The sequence below is a fragment of the Abramis brama genome (assembly GCF_963993115.1).
Source record: "Abramis brama genome assembly, chromosome: 12".
NCBI lineage: Eukaryota > Metazoa > Chordata > Actinopteri > Cypriniformes > Leuciscidae > Abramis > Abramis brama.
In genome coordinates, this window is record NC_139974.1 from 7,326,849 (window position 1) to 7,350,345 (window position 23,497).

Here is a 23,497-nt window from a genome sequence, read left to right on the forward strand (position 1 = left end):
GTTCATTTGCAATAATATGTTATGATTTGTTCACAAACAACAGGCCAAGACAGTTCACAATTAATGTAAATACACGGTCTTACAATGTCAATGCTTTTCAACTGCTCTTTCAAATCCTTTAGGAAAATGAACAGTCCTCATAAAGGTCAGTGATATTTTGACAGTACATCCTCGAACCAGTTTCTGCACTGTACAATTTCCAAATTTGCCAACTGCTTATAAGTGATGTTGGTCATCAAAACATGAAATCTGTATGAAACAAACAAATAACACAAGATGTGTATAAATCCTACATGACTTTAATTTGACTATCATATGATTCAAAATAAGAACTTTAAATTATTTGTATATGAATATCAGTTATTTTCTACTAATACCATACACCTTTGCATACTTTTGTCTTGTAAAACTCATAGAATACTTTTCACAGTATTCATATATAACGCAAAAATTCCCTATAAAGTTGTATGTGTGCTATTTAGTATGAAAGTGGCCATAATCGGTCTGATTTTGTATAGGACATATATTGGCCTTACATGAAACACAGAAGGTAATTCTGGCCGATTTAAGTAAGGAAGATATGGTTGCTGTATATGAACCACTCAGGGTTTTTTCATATGGGATTATAGTTCCTGTTTCTCAACTCCGGAAAAATGTGGACACTGCAGGATTTGTCAGCAAACCGTTTGTGCTGTACAGTTGTGTTCTGGACTCAGCATGGAATTGTTACACTGGAGAAATGGTGAGTGGTCTCTTTAATTGCATTTCACATACGCTCATATGATATTATAATGCTAATATGCACTGTGGCCTGGCCCTGTGTTAGCCGAGTACTGGCACATGCAGGTAAATGTGAACCATCCATCTTATCAGCTCATGTGTAGAGTCACCTGACTTCAGAAATCACACCAGTAATATCAAACATATTGCTCTCTGTGCTTCAGGATGTCAAGTGTAGCGTGGCGCGTGTCAAGCTGGTGAGTATTTCACTATGGGCCAAAGGATCAGAAGATAGGTGCGACTACTGGAGAGAGGAAGGCAGCACAGTGGTGGTGAATTATCGGCGGAGTCTTTTTTATGATTCAACTGAGGTTTTATATTGAAGTAAAATGATCTTTTTTCTTTTTGTTATTTGAAATATGCAAATCACAATGTAATCAATTAATTAGCAATGAACAGTAAGTGACAATATTTGTTCTCCACACTCGTTTGTAAGTACTAGAATGAGCAACCTTAACAGCTCGACTCAGATGTAAATCAGATTATTCTCTTTGTACAATAAAATAAAATAAAAATAAAATAAAAACAATTGGAAAAATTCAATACTTCAAGGAAACAGTAAGCAATATTCTCAAACAAAATAATGCATTCACTTGAATACTCAGAAATCGTATAAACAGTCAACTTGATTCAGTGTACAGAATGAATTCTCAATTTCACTTTTCAAATTCAAATAAACACTTTTTCCCTCAAAACTGGTATTCTTTTCAGGTTGTGAATCAAATGCTCAAGATTCAATTGGTGGAATCGACTCAGACGAACAGAATCAATTGACTCAGTTCAAGAAAATGTTCGTTCGTTTAGGACAGTTCAGTTCAAAGTCAATGTCTTTTGGATGAAGATGGAGAGGAGAAAAATAATAAAAAAAAAACAGTTCGCAATGAGTCCAAGCTCTTTTTGTCCAAGAGCAACGAAACAAAAAGAAAGGAATTCTCCTACCAGAGATGATGAGCACAGTTCAACAAGGGAATCGAGTTCGTGGAAAGCTCGCCGTGTTTATACGCTTATTGCGTCTCGTGTGTCCGATATGGAACAGGAAAACTTCTGATGGTGAATCACAATCTCTCACAAAAAACCCAGCCTTGTAAAAACACAAGGCAGAACCAATAATTAATACTCAATTCAGTCTCATGAACAATTCACGTGTACAATAAAGCACACATTAACTCAATATTTCAACTTATTAAACACGTTGACAATTAAACATGAATCTGCGTCATATTTCATTGACTCGCTAGCTTTTTTTTCACATTTGACTAGCTTTAGCCCACGTGCAGACTAGCTGGCTAGATCGTTATGCACGCACATACTAATATCAAGTTAATATCAACCTCATATAAGTTCGCTAAAAAATCTGCAACATTTTTTCTTGTATATTATCAAGTTTATATTTGAAATAGGACTCACCAAGGCAAGAAAATAGTCTATATTCAAGCAGGGAAGTTAATACGCAGCACTTTAAAGTTACGTTGGTCTGCATCAGTCACTATTTCTTTGACTCGTCCTCATCTCGCTCCGATGACAGCTTATCAACGTTTCATTCAAATATTCAACTTTATTTTATCTGGTCTCTTTTCACTCTGAATCTTTTAGCTCAAACGCGGGAAATTTCTGGAGATTACTCCGCACAGCTGCGTTCTCTGACTTGCTTTTTCTCATCTGCCGCTCGAGGGACTTGCGCAACCTGATGCGCTGCTGCCATTGGCCCACAGAAATGTCAGTCACTGCAGCGCAATGTGTGATTGGGTGATTCTCTTCTCAGTCCAGAACAGTCTTTTTCTCCTTTTTTCAGCTGTTCTTTTTCGATTAACTCACATACTTATTTGTTTACTAGTAGCCTGGGTTACACAAGTCTTTTCAAGGGGAAAAGTAATAGAGGTTAAGAAGTGTAAAGGAGTCACTAAACCAACACCAGAATCTGAATGCATCCGCCAAATTCATTTGTGTCAAATGCCAACACCTGAAAATAATACAAAATAAACAAGGAAACTGAATTTTTGAAATACTTTGTTGATGGAAATAAAATATGAACTTCTACATGATGTTTGTGATATAACTGACCAATTCCAGAGGAATTTTAGATCACAGTAAACTCACTAAACTAGCAGAATGAGAGTTTAACACAATGATATCACAGTGGTCTCTCATGCTGAGCTCACAGTTTGAGCGCACAGTGAGTGAGCTTTGAGGTTACACTTTTAGCTCACTGTGACCTCACATCGACCACAGTGAGTATTCTGGGATGCTGAGATCACATCGACCACAGTGAGTATCCTGGGATGGTGAGATCACATTGTTGACTGGGAGAAGAAGTGGCGCAAATCGAAAGATCCCGTTGACCTTGGTTTGTATAAATCCCTCCTCTCGAGCTTCTCTGCTAATGTCTCTCTACTGCTGAAATAACTTACTACCACAACAAAATGAACAATTCTTCTGACTCTCGCGTGCTTTTCAAAACCCTCCACGTCCCTCGTAACAGGGCACACAGTAAAACTCGCTCTTATCTGGGATGAACGACTGTCCGCCGATGGGCTTCTCACAGTCGCAACAAACAAAACATTCCTCGTGCCACGAGCAGCCTCCGTACTCCAGCCGCTTAGAGCCGGAGATATCCACATCTGTTCAAACTAACTGTGCAACACTTCATCTACAGCAGTGGTCTCAAACTCAATTCCTGGAGGGCCACGTAGCTCTGGGCTGGGTTTCCCGAAACCTTCTTAACGCTACGTCGTTCTTAAGTTACACCTTAAGTTGTATTATTAATTAGGTTACAATATTATAACAATATTATTAATTTAATTAAAGTGCGCTTTTAAAGGTCAGTGAAAGCATAGGCAACTGTCAGTTAAGTCCTATTTGGACGCTCATATTGTTTCTCATGGGCTCGTACGGTATTTTAAACATTTACAGGGCTAGTCGGTGATTTTAGTGCCATCCGAAAACCAGTGGTTTTTCTCACCCAACCCGCGTAAAAATCCCTGGCCAAATTAGTCTACTGTTTTTTTGACAAACAGGTCGTGTGGTAGGCTAATTTCCGTCTGAATCCACATCTCTGAGTTTCCAATAAGAGATTCAAAATCCACTGTTTAAATCCTTTTTGATCACTGCCGAGCACCGTATGAGATGTAGCCTACACTTTTATTACTGAAATGCTGGAAAGTATTTCCAAGAACAATATTTCATCACAGCTCCACCTCAGCGAGCAAAAATGGGAAAGAGAATAAAGCACATAAAAAATTTAAATGGTTATTATGGCAGCAATGATACAATTAAAAAATATGTAGGCTAGACTATTATATAGTTTGGGTTATTTTTATAATATCCCATGAGTCCTAATAAATGCAATTTCAACTATTTCTGAAGTGCTTCTTTTATAAAGAACACCGCTTTCTCGCATAACGCAGTGAAGCAGCACATAGATGCAACACGCATTTGAAAATGCAAGGCGCTGGAGAGCACTATTTGTTTGAATGCAAAATACTATTTCACTGCTAGATGGGAGAAATTCCTACACAATGTCCCTTTAACCATATTGTTTTTTCCATGGACATGGTAGAGGTGCCATGTTTCACCTGTGCTTGTATGATAGCTATAAGACCAATGGTTAATTTGAATAAGAGAGTTCTAACTCAGTAAAAAATAGCCTATTTAAACTTTACCCTTTAAAAATTAGGCTTTTACTTTTTTTTTTTACAGATGTTACAGTTAGCTACTGTCTGTGTTAATGAAAATAAATGTAGCTACATCTGTATCAGAACTGCTACTGTTGAATGTGCATTTCCAAAGACAAAAAAATTATAGCTAATGCTTTTACATTTGTATGTTTCCTTTTGTTGTTCGATTGTTGAAAGGTGAGTAGAATAATTCTTTGTAGCCAGTTTAAAAAATATTAGCGCGTTCATAGCGAGTCTTACACTGATTGTTAACAGTTTAACGGAAGTTACTGCTAACTGTAACATCTTTAAAAAAATGTAAAAGCCTAATTTTTAAAGGGTAAAGTTTAAATAGGCTATTTTTACTGAGTTAGAACTCTACTCTTATTCAAATTAACCATTGGTCTTATAGCTATCATACAAGATAAGCACAGGTAATCTTGTATGATAGGAAAAAGGTGAAGGTAGTCACTGTGGCCCCGAATTTCCACCAAATGCGGAACGGCTGCGGATCGGCTCCGTGCTCCGCCGTCCTTCAATACAGGACCGGATTTGCTGCGGAACGGCTATACGGCCATGACTGACAGCTGAGATCTCGCGAATCTCTCCGCAGTTGGTGGAAATTAGGGGTGAGAGAATGGCGGTATCTACTGGAGACTTCAGAAAAATACTGCTTCTCAATTTTAAAATGTAAATGTGTGAATACAGGAGGAGCTCTGACATCACTGTAGTTCAGAGAGAGATTCAGAGAAAGTGAAACTAACTTGATCAACAACAATATGGACGACTGAAACGATCAACCTCTTTAAACTACAGAATATTTATTGATCAGTTCAAAGAGTCTTGTGGACACATCTGATCCTCACAGGTAAGAGATAGAAATATAAGAGAGATTGTGATGAACAGGTTTCTAATGGAAGTGAACTGGTTTAGTAGGTTTATGTCAAACTGGAATAAGTTGAACAGAACCAGGTTTAAGCATGTCAAATACTCAACTATTTTAGTTGTTTATTGCACTGAAATGGTATCAGAATTGTATTTAAATATGACATTTGATTGGTTGTGATACAAAGATTGGCGTTTCTGTCATTTTGTCACAAAACTTATAGGCTAACGACTAAGAAACGTAAGTAGCCTAAATGACCTGCAGACAGACTGAACACAAACCTGCTAAACTGCAGATGAAAATCACATTTACATTAAACATTATTAAGATGAAAATTACTCTTGGCCATATAATATATTTTATGGAGTATGGGGCGCCGTTTGTAAAGCGGCTCATGCTGAAAATAACAGCAACATTTTGTCACATTTAGCTTCAAACAATGTTTAAAAAACTGGTATGAATTTTTTGACGGTCACTTTTTACCACATTTACAACAATATTTGTCAACTTAGAGATATTTTAAATAGTTAAATCTAAATATTAAATGTTACACCTAAATGTTAAATATTAAATCTAAATGCTAAATATAAATATAAATGTTAAATCTAAATCTAAATGTTAAATCTAAATGTTAAATATAAATATAAATATAAATGGTAAATCTAAATATTAAATCTAAATCTAAATGTTAAATCTAAATGTTAAATGTTAAATATAAATATAGGCTAAATGTTAAATCTAAATATTAAATCTAAATCTAAATGTTAAATCTAAATGTTAAATCTAAATCTAAATGTTAAATCTAAATGTTAAATATAAATCTAAATGTTAAATCTAAATCTAAATCTAAATGTTGAATCTAAATGTTTCGGGTGAAACTAAATATTTAACTAATATGCAAATTCAAAATGCCGGTAAGCGGAAGTGCCAAAATAAAAGCTCGAGGTGGTCAGTGTGTGTTTATAGCGTGGTTTATAGTGTCAAATAACGAATAAAAAACCATCTCATAATAATAACTATAATATAACGATAATAACTACCTAAAATAATAAACACGTTTGGAGAAACTGTAGAGTTTCGTGATGAGAGTAATGACATGACATTCAGTCAAAGTGAGCCCCCTCGTGGCTGGCTATTATGGCTACAAGTCATAAGTCCCGCACTTTTCATAAAAGTGACACTAGCCTACTCTTCAAATACAGTTTCTCCAAACGTGTTTATTATTTTAGGTAGTTATTATCACGATAATCCATGTCCAAGAGTCCATTTCCTCGGATGAGATGGTTTTTATTCGTTATTTGACACTATAAACCATGCTATAAACACACACTGACCACCTCGAGCTTTTATTTTGGCACTTCCTGTTACCGGCATTTTGAATTTGCATATTAGTTAAATATTTAGTTTCACCCGAAACATTTAGATTCAACATTTAGATTTAGATTTAACATTTAGATTTAAATTCAACATTTAGATTTAGATTTAACATTTAGATTTAACATTTAGATTTAGATTTAACTTTTAGATTTAGATTTAACATTTAAATTTAGATTTAACATTTAGATTTAGATTTAATATTTAGATTTAACATTTAGATTTATATTTAGATTTAACATTTAGATTTATATTTAGCATTTAGATTTAACATTTAACATTTAGGTGTAACATTTAATATTTAGATTTAACTATTTAAAATATCTCTAAGTTGACAAATATTGTTGTAAATGTGGTAAAAAGTGACCGTCAAAAATTCATACCAGTTTTTTAAACATTGTTTGAAGCTAAATGTGACAAAATGTTGCTGTTATTTTCAGCATGAGCCGCTTTACAAACGGCGCCCCATAATGGAGAGCTATAGGCCTAGTTGTAAATATACGAGCCCGGTGCGCGCGCAGGTGTCGCTCCTTATCAATCACGCCACCGGCCTCGTCCTGCTTTCCACAATATCTTTTAATGTTATAAGAAGCTTAAGCTGAGTGTGTGTATCAAGTGTGTCCAAACTTTAGACTAGTAGTGTTGGTGATTTATCTTCATAACTTCTCTCTCCAGCGATGTCTTCCTCCAGCGGTCCACTGACTGAGGAGCTTCAGTGCTCTATATGTCTGGACGTGTTCACTGATCCAGTCAGCACTCCATGTGGACACAACTTCTGCAAGACCTGTCTGAATAAGTGCTGGGACAACAGCCAGACCTGCAACTGTCCATATTGTAAAGAAACATTCAAGCACAGACCTGATCTCAAGATTAACACCACACTACGAGAAGTTGTAGATCACTATAAAAAGAAAAGTCCTGAGAAAAAAGCTGAAGTTCTGTGTGACGTCTGTGAGGAAAGAAAGCTGAAAGCCCTGAAGTCGTGTCTGGTGTGTCAGAGCTCTTACTGTGAAACTCACCTGGAGCGTCATTTGAGAGTGGCAGGTTTAAAGAAACACAAACTGATCAATCCTGTGAGTAATCTGGAGGACTATATATGTCAGAAACATGAGAGACCTCTGGAGCTGTTCTGTAGAGATGATCAGACTATTGTGTGTCTGTTCTGCACTGAAGGAGATCACAAGAACCACAACACTGTTTCTTTAGAAGAGGAGAGTGAAGAGAAGAAGGTAAAAGTTACTGACAAACTGATTTTAAATGGCTCTTATCATGAGGAATCACATGTTCTTTGATATAAATGAATCAGTTATGAAAACATATTGTGTGTTGTTCTCTGTCTATAGACTCAACTGATGAAGACACAGAAAGACACACAGCAGATGATCCAGGACAGAATCAAGAAGATTCAAGACGTCAAACACTCAGCAGAAGTCAGAAAAGTGAGTTTAAAATAATTAAATTAAATTAATTTTAATATATATTATTATATAAAAGCAATTTCACACTCTCAGTCACTCTGCTGGTCTGAATATCGACACGTCTGTGATTTCCTGATCACTTAGTAAAGTAATAACACATCTCTCCTCAACAACACACATGATTTGAGGAATCATTCAGTGCAAACGGTGCAGAATGAGGGATTTTGAAAACCGGCTAAAACACTGAAGTATGAGAAATAATAACACTGATTCTTCTCTTAACAAACACCACTAATAATGTGTTGATTGTCCTGGTTGAGCAGAGAAACACAGAGAAGGAGAAAGCAGCCCGTGTGGAGCTCTTCACTGATCTCATCCGCTCCATTGAGAGATGTCAGACTGAACTGCTGGAGATGATGGAGGAGCAGCAGAAAGCAGCAGAGAAACAGGAGGAAGAGCTCATTGAAGAGCTGGAGCAGGAGATCACTGAGCTAAAGATGAGAAACACTGAGCTGGAGCAGCTCTCACACACTGAAGATCACCTCCACCTCCTACAGGTCAGTCAACATCTCTCTGATCAATGATAATGCAGTATATGACACCATAACACTCCCCATGCTGAAGGATTTCTCCTCTCTCCTGCTGTAGATTTACTCATCCCTGTGCAGCTCTAGAAACACCAGGAACTGGTCTGAGATCAGTGTGAAGACTGATGAGAGTCTGGAGACTCTGAGGAGAGCTCTGACTAAACTGCAGGACTCTCTACAGGAGAAACTCACGCTAACTGGTACAGCAATATCAAATACACCATACAGATACATATATTTATCATCTTTTAATATCAGTAATGAAGAATGAGTCTGTTAAAGCTGAAATAAGAGAAGTGTGTGATCATGTGTTTGTGTCTCATTATCATCACAGTTCTTCTTGAAGAGAGCAGGTCATATTCATCTCTAATTTCAGAAAACATGCAGTAAATTCTTTTAGATGAGAAACTACTCAGAAACATTTATTTATTATCTCTTTGTCTACATTTTTTGAATGCACATCAGATCAAATGATTTAATCAAAATTTTTAAACATTTCTAAGAAATTCTAATATGCATTATGGCTTTAAGAAGTACATTTTTATTCTTTATTATATCAGGCCTGCAGCTTATACTTTAAACTCATATGTTTTTCCTTTTTAAATCCTTTTTTTGTGCTTGTTTGCACTCCAAAAATACAGTATGATGAAAAATTGAGATGAATAACATTAGACACAAAAATAACATATTGATTCTTTAAACATCAGCAGAGAAACATTGACAGATAAAACATGATGTTGTACACAATTCTTTAAATATAACCTTAAATCTTGTCTATAATTCACACATAAACATTAGGGTGGTCCTTATCAAGTCCAATTTTTTTTTTTTTTTGCAAAATGTTAGTGTCTTAACCTCTTAAACTGTTCCTTTTAACTTCGAAATTAGAAATATGCAAAAATGTTGACAGAAAAATGATATTTAGAGGTAGCTCAATCATGTGGAAGATTGCCTATGTTAAGCTGTGTGGTGTTATTGTGATATGCAAGTGATATTAAAAGTTGCTGCAAATGAACTACATTTTATTGAAATCAGAGCAACACTGACATGACAACAATGACAACAATCTAAAAAAAGCAGTTTTCAACAATCCCTCATTTCTGATGCTCAGCAGCCAGTGTTGACTTTTTGCAGTCTGGATAGATCCGTCGGTGATCTTCCACCACATGAAGGAGAAACTGCAGTTGTTCTTCAGAGTGTGTGAGATAGCCACTGTATTCTTGAATCAGAGCCACTCCTCTCTCGGCGTGATCATTGACTACTTTCATTGCATGGTTGCCTGTGCCTCCTGATAATCTGCTTGATTCGGCCAAAGTTCCGGGTCAATTTCAAGGAACGTAATGTAATTTTTTAAACCAAAAAATGTGCTCTAAACCCAAACAGTAACCAAGGTGATCATCATTAGAAATATGTATTGATTCCACCAGGAAAGGTAAATCTGCTAAACCGGGTCATGAATGGATTAATTTGGATTTAGATTCTATAATAAGTAAACTGAGATATGTATCTAAAATACATAGTTAGGAATATATGGTGCATTAGATGCTTTTATGGAGATTTTTTTGGAATTTTACTAGCCAGGTACAATACCAATTCAAATGATCTGTTTTTACGAAAATCATCAAAATCTCAGAAAGTTTAAAGCTATTGAGCTACCAGTAATTATTATGTTACTGCCATAAAAATTGGCATGTTGTATTTTCTTATATAAAGGAACAATTTGAAGGGTTAAGAGCATGACAATTGGAGACTTTAAAAATAAGGACCACCCTAATAAACATGTCAAAGATCTGATGGTGTTTTATTGTCATGTGTCTCTACAGAACTGAAGAGGATACAGCAGTATGCAGGTACAGTGTGCTGTCTGCACTACACTAGATTACATTCAGATACTCACAGCTTCATCACTGACCGACAGTATGATTAAACACTGATTACATATTACAAACATCATCACTAAATATATGTATTAAGTTGTGATTGATATTCTCTGTTTTCTCAGTGGATGTGACTCTGGATCCTGATACAGCTCATCCATATCTCATCCTGTCTGATGATGGGAAACAAGTGAGATGTGGAGACATTAGACAGAAACTCCCAGACAATCCAGAGAGATTTGATAGATATGCAAATGTCCTGGGAAAGGAGGGATTCTCCTCAGGGAGATTTTATTTTGAGGTGCAGGTGAAGGGAAAGACTGAATGGACTTTAGGAGTGGCCAGAGAATCCATTGACAGGAAGGGAGAGATCACACTGAGACCCAGTAATGGACTCTGGACTGTGCGGCTGAGGAATGGGAATGAATATAGAGCCTGTGCTGGTCCCTCTGTCTCTCTGTGTGTGAGAGTGAAGCCGCAGCGGGTCGGTGTGTTTGTGGATTATGAGGAGGGTCTGGTCTCCTTTTATGATGTGGAGTCCAGCTCTCATCTCTACTCTTTCACTGATCAGTCTTTCACTGGGAAACTCTATCCATATTTTAGCCCAGAACCTAATGATGGAGGTAAAAACTCAACTCCACTGATCATCACATCTGTCAAACACAATAAATGAATTTACAGCCTAATATGGAATACTCAATGAAAATTATTTCTGTAATTAAAAATCTAAACATGTTTTTCTATTTTTTTCATCATTGGTTTTTCATTGTTAAAATCTATTAGTCTAGCTATAATTGCAAATTATAATGTAAAAATATAATGCTTGTTTAAAATTTTATTTTCATCTTTTCATAATTATTTACGCCATTGTTTCTCCCATCTCAACCTGACAAAGTGAGTCTTAGTTTTTTTGTTTTTTTACATCAAAATAAACCAAACTATGATAACATAAATTATATCAAAGCTGTTTCTACCATTTTAATTACAAAATGATCTGTGATAATACTGTGGTAAATCAGATGTTAATACCTCAATATATATCATAGAACTGTATGATTACCATATTCATACACAACACTATAGATCTTCAAAGTATACCTAAAAACACCATGACTCTAAAAAATGCTGGGTTATTTCAAATATGGACAAACCCAACCACTGGGTTAAAAATCCAATTAAAAAATGAAACCAATGGTTTGGTCTGTCCATATTTGACAAGAAGAAGAAGAAGAAGAAAAAGAAGAAGAAGAAAAAGAAGCATGAGAATAGAAATATAGACCAATGGAAACACACATCAGATTCATTTAAATGTTCATTTATTTTTTATTGATACAGTCGAGTACATTTTTAAATAAAATATAGGACCTTTAAAATATCTGATGGCACTAATATAAAGTAATATGAAGTAATACAAAACAAATATAAAACCTTATAAAAGACTATCTTATAAAATGAAACCTCATAAAAAAAACAAAAAAACATTTTCCTTCTTTCAGGACAAAGTAGAGTTTATTCTATTAAATATTATATATATATATATATACAGTGCTATGCATAAGTGAATACACCCATGCTAAAGTTGACTAAAAAGAGGAATAAAAAATCATATTTTGGAAATTGAACGTAATGCCTTAATTTAAAAAATTAGGAAAAATCCAACCTTTAAGGACACCAATTTTCTTTGTGAATGAATAATGTATCGTAAATAAATAAATGTTCTTCCTTAAAATACATGGTGCATAAGTTAGTTCACCCCTATGTTAAATTCCCATAGAGGCAGGCAGATTTTTATTTTTAAGTATTGGTGTATTCACTTATGCATAGCACTGTATATATATATATATATATATATAGCTATTTATGTTTCATGTATTTTGATCTGTATGCAAATTGAGCACAGCTGATTTTTTACAGTAGATATTGAAAATATAAAATTATAGAAAGCTAGTCACATATTTCTAAAAATAAAATATAAAAATATAGAAGATAAAATATAAAATAGTTTTAAATAAAAAAATACAGACAATATAATGAGGTTCATAAAGTCATCGGAAACCTGGAACTATCATGTTATTTAAAAATGTTCAATTTAATTTGTTTAGTGATTTGTTTTTAGTTTACTTGGTGAGAATTGTTCGTTGTGAGTGCTATGTCTGGTAAAAAGATTTTGATCGTGCATCTTTAGTCCTGATTATGATTACAGTTTTTCTCGATTGCTTAAACACATTTCTTGAAACTATGCCTCGTATTCTCAAAACTATAAACACAAATCCATAACGTCTCACCCAATTCCCCAAACATCCTATTTTCAGGTCAAAATGAAGCTCTACAGTCAAAAACATTCACTCTTGCTGAAAAACCAAACGTTGCCCTCAGACAGGACACACAAGCCCTCAAAATCACACACACTACAACATAGGCTAACACACTGGTGCAATAAATTCAAAACAACATTTCCAAAACTGGTAAGTTATGTTGCTTGTGGTTCGTTTTCACATGATGAACAAAAAAGACACAACCAGTGGATACATTGGCACATTTTTATTCACTCATGTACTACACAGTACAACACACACACACACACACACACAAACATTTTTTTTTCCTGTTTTACTCTTTTTTTATCTTTTTTTTACTCTCTCCTCTAAATTTTTTTTTATATTTATTTACAGTAAGATGTGTGTGACCATCATATGACAGTAAAAGAGCACACACAAACCATATTCTAATATGGAATTGTATTGGAATGGTAAAGAGTGTTGGTCGTGACAGGAGAGCCTTGAAATACCATCATTGGCCTAGAAAGATAACATTCTGGGAGTCAAGACTATAAAGGAGAAAGGATGCCCTCTCTTCACTGTCACACTCTGCAGCCACTCTGTGTGACTGTACGCCTGCTGGCCTTTTCTTGCAAGAAAATAAACCTCATCAAAGACTATTGGAAATGTTTGTCTCTTATTCAGTGATAGAATTTTGTTTGCCACCACACCTCCCTGAAGGTTCTCGAGGCGACGGTAAAGCGACTCAAATTTGGCCTTACTCGTAGCCCAGCCTCCCTCATAGTCATACCATTGATAAAGACATGGGCAACTAGAGTGGCTTGAATTTCATCTGAGACTGCTTGTCTTCTTGCCCTTGTCCTTTGTCCTCCTCATTCTTCTTATCTCTCCTCGATCTCTTCCTTCATGTCTTTCTGGATCCATTGTTCCAAAACTCAATAAACTGATTTGGGCCCTTTTATCTATCTATTGAAGGATCTGATTGGTGTGTGTTAAATTTTGACTCTTAGGCCCCGTTTACACGTACATGGTTATTTTGAAAAACGGAGACATTTCCCTTCGTTTGCACCCTTCGTTTACACGCAAACGGAGGATTCGCCAATGAAACCGATTCTTTCTAAAAACTCCGGCCAGAGTGGAGATTTTGAAAATCTTCGTTTGCACGTTTGCATGTAAACAGAGAAAAACGGAGTTTTAGGCAGCGACGTCACGGAATGTGACCATTTTCGGGATTCTGATTGGCTAAGGTGGGCTTGAGCTTCTCGTTACACTGCCACCTACAGGTTTGGCATGCTCTTGACAGCATATACACAGGTTAGTGTGCACGATGTTATTTTTGAAAACGAAGAGGGTAGAAATGTCCGTTTATGAAAATAGCCATCCACGTGTAAACGTAGCCTTAGTGTTTCCACCTGGGTAATTGTGTGCTAACTGAGCTGAAGCTGTGCTGACTTGAGTGAACAATTTTGAATGCTAGTGCTTTCTAAATGACAACATGGTCTAGGCAATGAGAAATAAAGGGATTTGTGTGTAGAGTTTTGCAGTGACAGTTCAACAAATCTGACTCATGTGTCAAAACAGGGGAATAGTGTTTATAGTTTAGGGGGTGTGCTTTTTGATAAATGGCATTATGGTTTTGAAATTTTAGTTCAAAAGCCTGGTTATAGTGTTTAAGCAATAGAGAAAAACTGTAAAGGCCTGCACTCTATTTTAATGAGAAATGTTGCATTTATTGAAAATAATAATAATAATAATAAAAAAATGTTATGTAAAAAATATAGCTCATAAAAATTGCATAATTATTGCATCATTAGCCTGGACAGGGCAGGACTTGGGGGCTGCGGGCCCTGGGCTTGAGTTTATATTTGGGCTCTACTTACGCAACAAACATCATTATGGAGTATAGCACAAATTACACAAACATTTAAATATGCTTTGAGTTTCCTAGAACAATTATTATGCAACATGCCTATAGTCAAAGTTTAGTGGTAGGCTAATATTAAATAGTCATTATAATACAATATAATGCAGGATGTGCTCTATCGGTTGAGAGAAGATCAAAACTCTAATAATAAAGCCAAGAGATGAACAGTGTTTTTAAATTCATTGTTATATCGGTGTCCTCTTATGTCAGATTCTTAAATTTAGTCAACAAATTCAATCAGAACAAAGACAAGATTATTACCAAATAAAAGGAAGTCAGTTATAATTGTAATTGCAAATTATGTTAAGAGATGCATGTTTTACAGGTTTTTTTATCCGCTTTGGTACTATTTTCACAAGTAAGGTGTACATTTTCAAAACTCTTAGTGCTAATATTACAACAGATCATCAAAAGTGCACTTTTTTCAAACATTTCATCATGTTTCCAATTGTGTAGTTCAATACTCAAAATCACAAAGTATCATTTTCACAACACAAAATAACTGTTTCATCTATAAATGATTCATTCACAGTAGCCGCCATTACTATCAGACTTTTGATTTGCATCCCTTCTAGTTCAGTTTAATACATTTGTCTATTATTTAATCCAACTGATTTTAGTGATTAATCAATGAATCATTTGGTACACCTAGAGATTTCTATAGATACAGATTCTATAGATATAGTTTGAACTTTGTTTGCAATTTCTGATACAGATAACCAAATGTCAAATGCCAAAGTGATTTTTCTCAGATTATAACCACTATGTTCAAAGTGTGTGTGTGTGTGTGTGTGTGTGTGTGCGTGCGTGCGTGTGTGGTCTGTGTGTCCTGGTAAACTCTACATTATGGGGACAAAATGTCTCTACAAAGATGGCAATATCTGAAATCCTTGTCCTTGTGGGGACATATACTGCAGGAAAACATGAGGAAAACATCTTATATCATACTACTGTAAGTGATGTTTGTTGAAAATGTCAAATTCCAGAAAGTTTTTTGTAATGAGTATATTTAATACAAATAGATTTGCAATTAGTGAACAAAGCAGGATAGAGTAAAGGAGAGGAAACAGGCAATGACTGTATAACATCAGATTGATCAGAGATGCATCAGAAGAAGGGAGACGGGTGGCATAAGATATAGTACATTATGTGATACTGTAAACTGATTACCATGGTAGAGACTGCCACATTACTGTAACTCACCCTTCAATCTGTAAAGGTCAACTACAGTATACAGTCATAATGCACAGTGAAAACATTTACTGTATTGCCAGCAAACTCTGTTCTAGCACAAAACCTCATGACAGTTTCATAACTTCATCACAGCTTTTGATAACACACTAGATAGATACTATTACAAACATTGAGAAAACATGAGAAAAAGGAGAATAAAGACTGAGAGTAAATGTTCAGAAATGACTAATTATAAATATGTTTTGAACAATGTTGTATAGCTGTGTTTTCCTGTGTTCGTAGTCTAACTCAAAAATTTGTTTAATTTTAATTATTAAAAAATGGTTTTATTTTATATGAAAAAGTAAATAATTGTATTTTATTGAGAATTTTTTTTAGTTTGTCTTGTATATTTGTTTGATTAGATCAGATAGCATTTTAATCTGTCATATGGTCATGTTACAATGTACCCCACCTATGGGGCAAGTTGTCACATTTCACTTCCATTCGTTCGGGGTATATCAAGAAAAAAGTAAATACTGTATCAAAACAAAACCATATAATTGTACTAGACATGTTTGAAATTAATGTGGGGAAAAATAAATACTCTGAACCCTAAGTAGATTTACACAAAATGAGAAAGTCAAAAAACGTTACTTTGTGCCCACTCTCCCCTACAGCGCACATCCATAGTTTTAACTTATAAGGAATTTCAGAGTATATATTGTGTAATATCTGTGTGGTATTTTATTTCAAGTTTATTTTCACATTTTGTTGCACTTCACTGTGTAAATTACAAAATTACTGTAAACAGTTTTTTTCAGTCGCTAACAAGCGTTTGTCCAAACAGTTGTCACATTTTCAAAACTCTAAACACAATTAGCACAGCATCAGTCTTTTGTGGCCATACCATTCACACATTTCATGTCGTTTTCACACAATATGCAGTCAGTGAACACATTTCCACAATGCTTACATTTTCTTAACAGACAAGCTATACCTCCCAACAAAATTATGGATTGTTTTTGTAGTATTTACGAATGTTAACACACAACATCCCACAATAGCAAAAACAATATTCCAAACCTTAGATACAGTATAAAAACCTCTGCTTCTGCAATGATATCAGTTCAAAAACAATATATCTCAGCTGATAATAAACAAACAATTGAATAATTGACATACAGCTGATTTATGTTGGGTAAATTGGGACAACCACAGCTGATTCTAGTCTGGCTTAGACTCAGTGGCAGGGGTTATTTTTTTCTATTACTATAAAAGGAGGACTTTGAGGAGTGATGTTTTTGGAAACAGAAACAGAAAAAGACAAACACTGTAATGTCTGGACGAGGAAGAAGAAGCGCAAGAGCAAGGGGCCCAGGGAGAAGACCAGGTCCAGTGAGAGATGCAGGAGCAGTGAGAGGAGCAGTGAGAGGAGCAGTGAGAGGAGCAGTGAGAGGAGCAGTGAGAGGAGCAATGAGAGGTGCAGGTGCAGTGAGAGATGCAGGTGCAGTGAGAGGAGCAGTGAGAGGAGCAGTGAGAGGAGCAGTGAGAGGAGCAGTGAGAGGAGCAGTGAGAGGCGCAATGAGAGGTGCAGGTGCAGTGAGAGATGCAGGTGCAGTGAGAGGAGCAGTGAGAGGAGCAGTGAGAGGAGCAGTGAGAGGAGCAGTGAGAGGAGCAGTGAGAGGCGCAATGAGAGGTGCAGGTGCAGTGAGAGATGCAGGTGCAGTGAGAGGAGCAGTGAGAGGAGCAGTGAGAGGAGCAGTGAGAGGCGCAATGAGAGGTGCAGGTGCAGTGAGAGATGCAGGTGCAGTGAGAGATGCAGGTGCAGTGAGAGGAGCAGTGAGAGGAGCAGTGAGAGGAGCAGTGAGAGGCGCAATGAGAGGTGCAGGTGCAGTGAGAGATGCAGGTGCAGTGAGAGGAGCAGTGAGAGGAGCAGTGAGAGGAGCAGTGAGAGGCGCAATGAGAGGTGCAGGTGCAGTGAGAGATGCAGGTGCAGTGAGAGGAGCAGTGAGAGGAGCAGTGAGAGGAGCAGTGAGAGGAGCAGTGAGAGGAGCAGTGAGAGGCGCAATGAGAGGTGCAGGTGCAGTGAGAGATGCAGGTGCAGTGAGAGATGCAGGTGCAGTGAGAGGAGCAGTGAGAGGAGCAGTGAGAGGAGCAGTGAGAGGAGCAGTGAGAGGAGCAGTGAGAGGCGCAATGAGAGGTGCAGGTGCAGTGAGAGATGCAGGTGCAGTGAGAGATGCAGGTGCAGTGAGAGGAGCAGTGAGAGGAGCAGTGAGAGGAGCAGTGAGAGGCGCAATGAGAGGTGCAGGTGCAGTGAGAGATGCAGGTGCAGTGAGAGGAGCAGTGAGAGGAGCAGTGAGAGGAGCAGTGAGAGGCGCAATGAGAGGTGCAGGTGCAGTGAGAGATGCAGGTGCAGTGAGAGGAGCAGTGAGAGGAGCAGTGAGAGGAGCAGTGAGAGGAGCAGTGAGAGGCGCAATGAGAGGTGCAGGTGCAGTGAGAGATGCAGGTGCAGTGAGAGATGCAGGTGCAGTGAGAGGAGCAGTGAGAGGAGCAGTGAGAGGAGCAGTGAGAGGAGCAGTGAGAGGAGCAGTGAGAGGCGCAATGAGAGGTGCAGGTGCAGTGAGAGATGCAGGTGCAGTGAGAGATGCAGGTGCAGTGAGAGGAGCAGTGAGAGGAGCAGTGAGAGGAGCAGTGAGAGGAGCAGTGAGAGGTGCAGGTGCAGTGAGAGATGCAGGTGCAGTGAGAGGAGCAGTGAGAGGAGCAGTGAGAGGAGCAGTGAGAGGCGCAATGAGAGGTGCAGGTGCAGTGAGAGATGCAGGTGCAGTGAGAGGAGCAGTGAGAGGAGCAGTGAGAGGAGCAGTGAGAGGAGCAGTGAGAGGCGCAATGAGAGGTGCAGGTGCAGTGAGAGATGCAGGTGCAGTGAGAGGAGCAGTGAGAGGAGCAGTGAGAGGAGCAGTGAGAGGAGCAGTGAGAGGCGCAATGAGAGGTGCAGGTGCAGTGAGAGATGCAGGTGCAGTGAGAGATGCAGGTGCAGTGAGAGGAGCAGTGAGAGGAGCAGTGAGAGGAGCAGTGAGAGGCGCAATGAGAGGTGCAGGTGCAGTGAGAGATGCAGGTGCAGTGAGAGGAGCAGTGAGAGGAGCAGTGAGAGGAGCAGTGAGAGGTGCAGGTGCAGTGAGAGATGCAGGTGCAGTGAGAGGAGCAGTGAGAGGAGCAGTGAGAGGAGCAGTGAGAGGAGCAGTGAGAGGAGCAGTGAGAGGCGCAATGAGAGGTGCAGGTGCAGTGAGAGATGCAGGTGCAGTGAGAGATGCAGGTGCAGTGAGAGGAGCAGTGAGAGGAGCAGTGAGAGGAGCAGTGAGAGGAGCAGTGAGAGGAGCAGTGAGAGGCGCAATGAGAGGTGCAGGTGCAGTGAGAGATGCAGGTGCAGTGAGAGATGCAGGTGCAGTGAGAGGAGCAGTGAGAGGAGCAGTGAGAGGAGCAGTGAGAGGCGCAATGAGAGGTGCAGGTGCAGTGAGAGATACAGAAGGAGGTGCAAGAGCAGTGAGAGGTGCAGGGCCAGGGAGAGATGCAGAAGGAGGTGCAAGAGCAGTGAGAGGTGCAGGGCCAGGGAGAGATGCAGTGAGAGATGCAGAAGGAGGTGCAGGTGCAGAAAGAGGAGCAGGCCCAAGGAGAGGGCAAGGTAGAGGTGTAAGGATGCGTGGTGGTGGCATTCCAAGGGCTGCAAGAACAGTAGTCCGTGATGAAATTCGTGCCACTATCATTGACCACGTAATCAACCACGGTCTCTCACTAAGAGAGGCTGGTGAAAGAGTGCAACCCAATTTGAGGCGGTCAACGGTTGCCTCCATTATTCGCATATTTCAACAAACCAACAGGTAAGTATTGCATTTTACATGGATTGTTTCTATTCTCACTTTACATGTCAATAAGGTCATACAGTAATGCATATGTTGTTTTGTTTTTTTTTCTCTAAAGAATGCAATGTCTTCCACCCTCTGGGGGAAGAGGAAAGCTCCTCAATAATGATCAAGAGCTTGCCATTGTAGAAATGGTTGTTGCAAATAATGCAATAAAACTGCATGAAATTAAAACTAGAATTGTGGAGGACCATGAGATATTTGGCAATATAGAAAGCATCAGCCTCACAACCATTACACGGACATTGTCCAAACACAGAGTACGGATGAAGCAGCTCTACACTGTTCCCTTTGAGAGGAACAGTGAGAGTCAAGGAGCTACGAAGACAATATGTCCAGGTATAGTGTATATTCAATTCAATGTCCAGTATTATTAGCTTTGAAAGTAGGTAACCTACACAATAATAGGTTACAGTACAGTATGGTATACAGTAATGACATGATATACATAAACTTTGTTTCAGAGAGTTATGGAATTGGAGGCCAACCAGGCCCCTCATGAATTCATTTACATAGATGAAGCAGGATTCAATCTGTCCAAAAGGCGTCGACGTGGACGAAATATAATTGGAAAAAGGGCCACAGTTGATGTGCCAGGACAGAGAGGGGCAAACATTACCATGTGTGCAGCAATGGCAAATGCAGGATTACTCCTTCACAGATGTCAGGTTGGACCCTATAATACTGAGCGCCTCCTTGCCTTTCTCAATGATCTCCACCAGCGCCTGGTTCCAGAGCAGGATCAGGAGGGTGAAAACATGAGGACTTTTGTAATTACCTGGGACAATGTTGCTTTCCATCATTCGCAATCAATAACAGCATGGTTTGAAGTCCACCCAAGACTGGTAAGTCTCTTCCTTCACCTTTCCTCAACCCCATAGAGGAGTTCTTTTCGGCATGGAGGTGGAAGGTTTATGACCATCAGCCACATGACCAGATGTCCCTCCTTGAAGCCATGGATGCTGGCTGCAGGGACATCACAGTTCAAGATTGCCAAGGGTGGATCCGACATACAAAGCGGTTTTATCCCAGGTGCATCGCCTTGGATAATATTAGATGTGATGTTGACGAAAACATGTGGCCTAACCCTGAAGATCGCAGGGATTAGATAAATTAATTTTGTGCTTTTTTTAGTTCCCCCCCTTTTTATCTGGGCTTTTTGCTATTTTTTCTTTTTTTTTCTTCTTTTTTTTCAGAATGCTCTTATGATATTTTGTTCACTGTAAGCATTGCAATACTGAAACTTTTTCTGTTCTATTATACTGTGTTTCTACTGTACCTCCTTTAGTAAACAAAAAAGAAAAAATAACTGATTTGCTTTTTACTAGAATGCGTTTGAATGTGAACATTACTGTACATGTGGACATGCAGGTCCCAACCAAGAAATTTAGTGTAAAAGATGGATTGCATGTTACCTGAAACATAAAAGTCTATGCAGTTTTTCTAATGTCAACAATAGCCAGTATTTTGAAACCTGGTGTACTGTGATTGACTGCATATACCTTGTGAAGTGAAAACAAGTGTTCTTCTTTGAAAGAATAATTTCATTTTGAGTCAGATTTCCAGTGTTTTGGTAAAGTTAGTGTGTGCAGAGAAACATGTGTTCTGTTTTGAAATGGAGAGTTAGTATATATTTAACAAAATGTGTTTTTGAGAAGAAAATGATCAATTTGGCCAATTGTGTTTTGTAGGTGTAAGTCTGTGTTAAGAGTTTAGAAAAATTATCTGAAGTATGGGTAAGCGCTTGTTAGCGATTGAAAAAAACTGTAAAGGCCTGATGTTAATGCAAACACATGGAAAATTACTCAAACGTAAATTCAAAACTGTGCAAAAGTACAACAATGATGAGAACAATAAAATCTCAGGAAACTGAGACACTTTGGCATGAAACAAAATTAAAATTATTTGTTATAGTTCTAATTATTTGAGTTTATCATTTAAACCAGAAAGTGCATTTACCCAATCAAATAGGTCATTCTAGTTTAGATATTTTTAACAGATTTGGGAGAATGTAACCTAAACTTTCATGTATATCATACATGTATAAATGATGTCAAATGTTTCATAAATGTGTTTCTATTACACAGCGCTCTGTTCTTCAGCATATCTACAGAAGCAGTTTTGAACTATTTGCAGAATAAATTATTACTTATCCATTCCTTTATCTCAGAAACACAGCCGGAGAGAAAATCATAATCAAGGTGTTCACCAGATTTAGAGTGTATATAAATCTGCGTATCATCAGCATTAAAGTGATAATGGAGGCCAAGCGATCTCAACAAATGACCAAAAGGTGACATAAATATTAAAGAGCAGAGGCCCAAGACAGAGCCCTGGGGAACACCAGTGAGAACAGAGCTAATGGTGGTAAAACTAAAGTTATGCTTATTGGTTCCTGTCATCAAATATCCAAAGCTGGTTCTTTATCTTTGACTATTGATGGCTCGGTTTTCGCGACTCAAGCTAAAGTGAAGAATCTTGGAGTTATTTTTGATTCTTTTGTCCAGAGTACAGTTAAATCATCCTTCTTTCACCTCAGAAACATAGCAAGATTGCGTCCTATGCTAAATTTCTCAGTAGCTGAAAAGCTGATTAATTCCTTTGTTGTCTCTAGGATAGATTATGTAATAACAATACTCAACATACGCTCATAAGAAACAATTTACTCATAAGAAACAATTTGCAGTATGTACAGAACTCGGCCACCAGGATATTGACTGGGTCCAGGGTATGCGATCATATTACTCCAGTTTTGGAGTCCTTACACTGGCTCCCTGTCAGATTCCGAGTTGATTTTAAAATTATGATGCTGGCATATAAAGCATTGCATGGCTTGGCTCCTTATTATTTATCTGAATTGTTAATTCGCTATACTCCAAATCGGAGACTGCGATCTTCAGAATCCAACTTGTTGGTTGTTCCTCATACACGCTTATGATCTATGGGTGACAGGGCTTTTTCTTCATGTGCTCCTGTCCTTTGGAATTCTCTGCCTCTTGATCTTAGGGAAGCTCAGAACTATGACATTTTTAAAGGTAGACTAAAGACATATTTTTTTTAAATTAGCATTTGATTATTGATGTTACTTTTTATTTTTTGAGTTTGTATTGCTTATTTTGTGTACAGCACTTTTGAGAAGTTGCTTTTAAAGGCGCTTTATAAAATAAAGTTTCTTATTATTATTATTATTATTATTATGTTGTCATTTAGAAAGCACTAACATTCAATATTGTTCACTCAAGTCAGCACAGCTTCAGCTCAGTTAGACACAATTACCCAAGTGGAAACACTAAGAGTCAAAATTGATCATACACCAATCAGAACCTTCAATAGATAGATAAAAGGGCCAGAGTCAGTTCATTGGGTTTTGGAACAATGGATCCAGAAAGACATGAAGGAAGAGGTTGAGGACACTGGAGTGGAGGAGGAGGAGGAGGAGGAGGAGGAAGAATAGATGGGAGTGGAGGAAGAGGTGAAGGAAGAGGATGAGGAAGGTGAAGAGGAAGGTCAAAGCCAAACAGACAAGCAGTGGCACTCTAGTTGCCCATGTCTTTGCCCATGGTATGACTATAAGGGAGGCTGGGCAACGAGTACAGCCAAACTTGAGTCGCTTCACTATCGCCTCAATC

General features: G+C 37.9%; 1 protein-coding gene across 1 annotated transcript; it reads left to right on the forward strand.

The window, feature by feature from the left end:
- Nucleotides 1-4,987: 4,987 nt before the first annotated feature.
- Nucleotides 4,988-11,988, forward strand: LOC311093381 (E3 ubiquitin-protein ligase TRIM39-like). Its single transcript, XM_084130733.1, has 7 exons — nucleotides 4,988-5,301; nucleotides 7,369-7,922; nucleotides 8,037-8,132; nucleotides 8,435-8,668; nucleotides 8,760-8,898; nucleotides 10,522-10,548; nucleotides 10,701-11,988. Exons 2-7 carry the CDS (start codon nucleotides 7,371-7,373, stop codon nucleotides 11,246-11,248), a joined length of 1,596 nt encoding a protein of 531 aa, XP_083986859.1. The 5' UTR covers nucleotides 4,988-5,301; nucleotides 7,369-7,370; the 3' UTR covers nucleotides 11,249-11,988.
- Nucleotides 11,989-23,497: the final 11,509 nt, after the last annotated feature.

What these genes read in the sequence shown, in the direction of transcription:
- LOC311093381 (XM_084130733.1), top strand. Translation starts at nt 7,371, where the DNA reads ATGTCTTCCTCCAGCGGTCCACTGACTGAGGAGCTTCAGTGCTCTATA. An exon ending in ACTCAGCAGAAGTCAGAAAA is followed by an intron (nt 8,133 to 8,434) that starts GTGAGTTTAAAA and finishes CTGGTTGAGCAG; the next exon opens with AGAAACACAGAGAAGGAGAA. An exon ending in ATCACCTCCACCTCCTACAG is followed by an intron (nt 8,669 to 8,759) that starts GTCAGTCAACAT and finishes CTCCTGCTGTAG; the next exon opens with ATTTACTCATCCCTGTGCAG.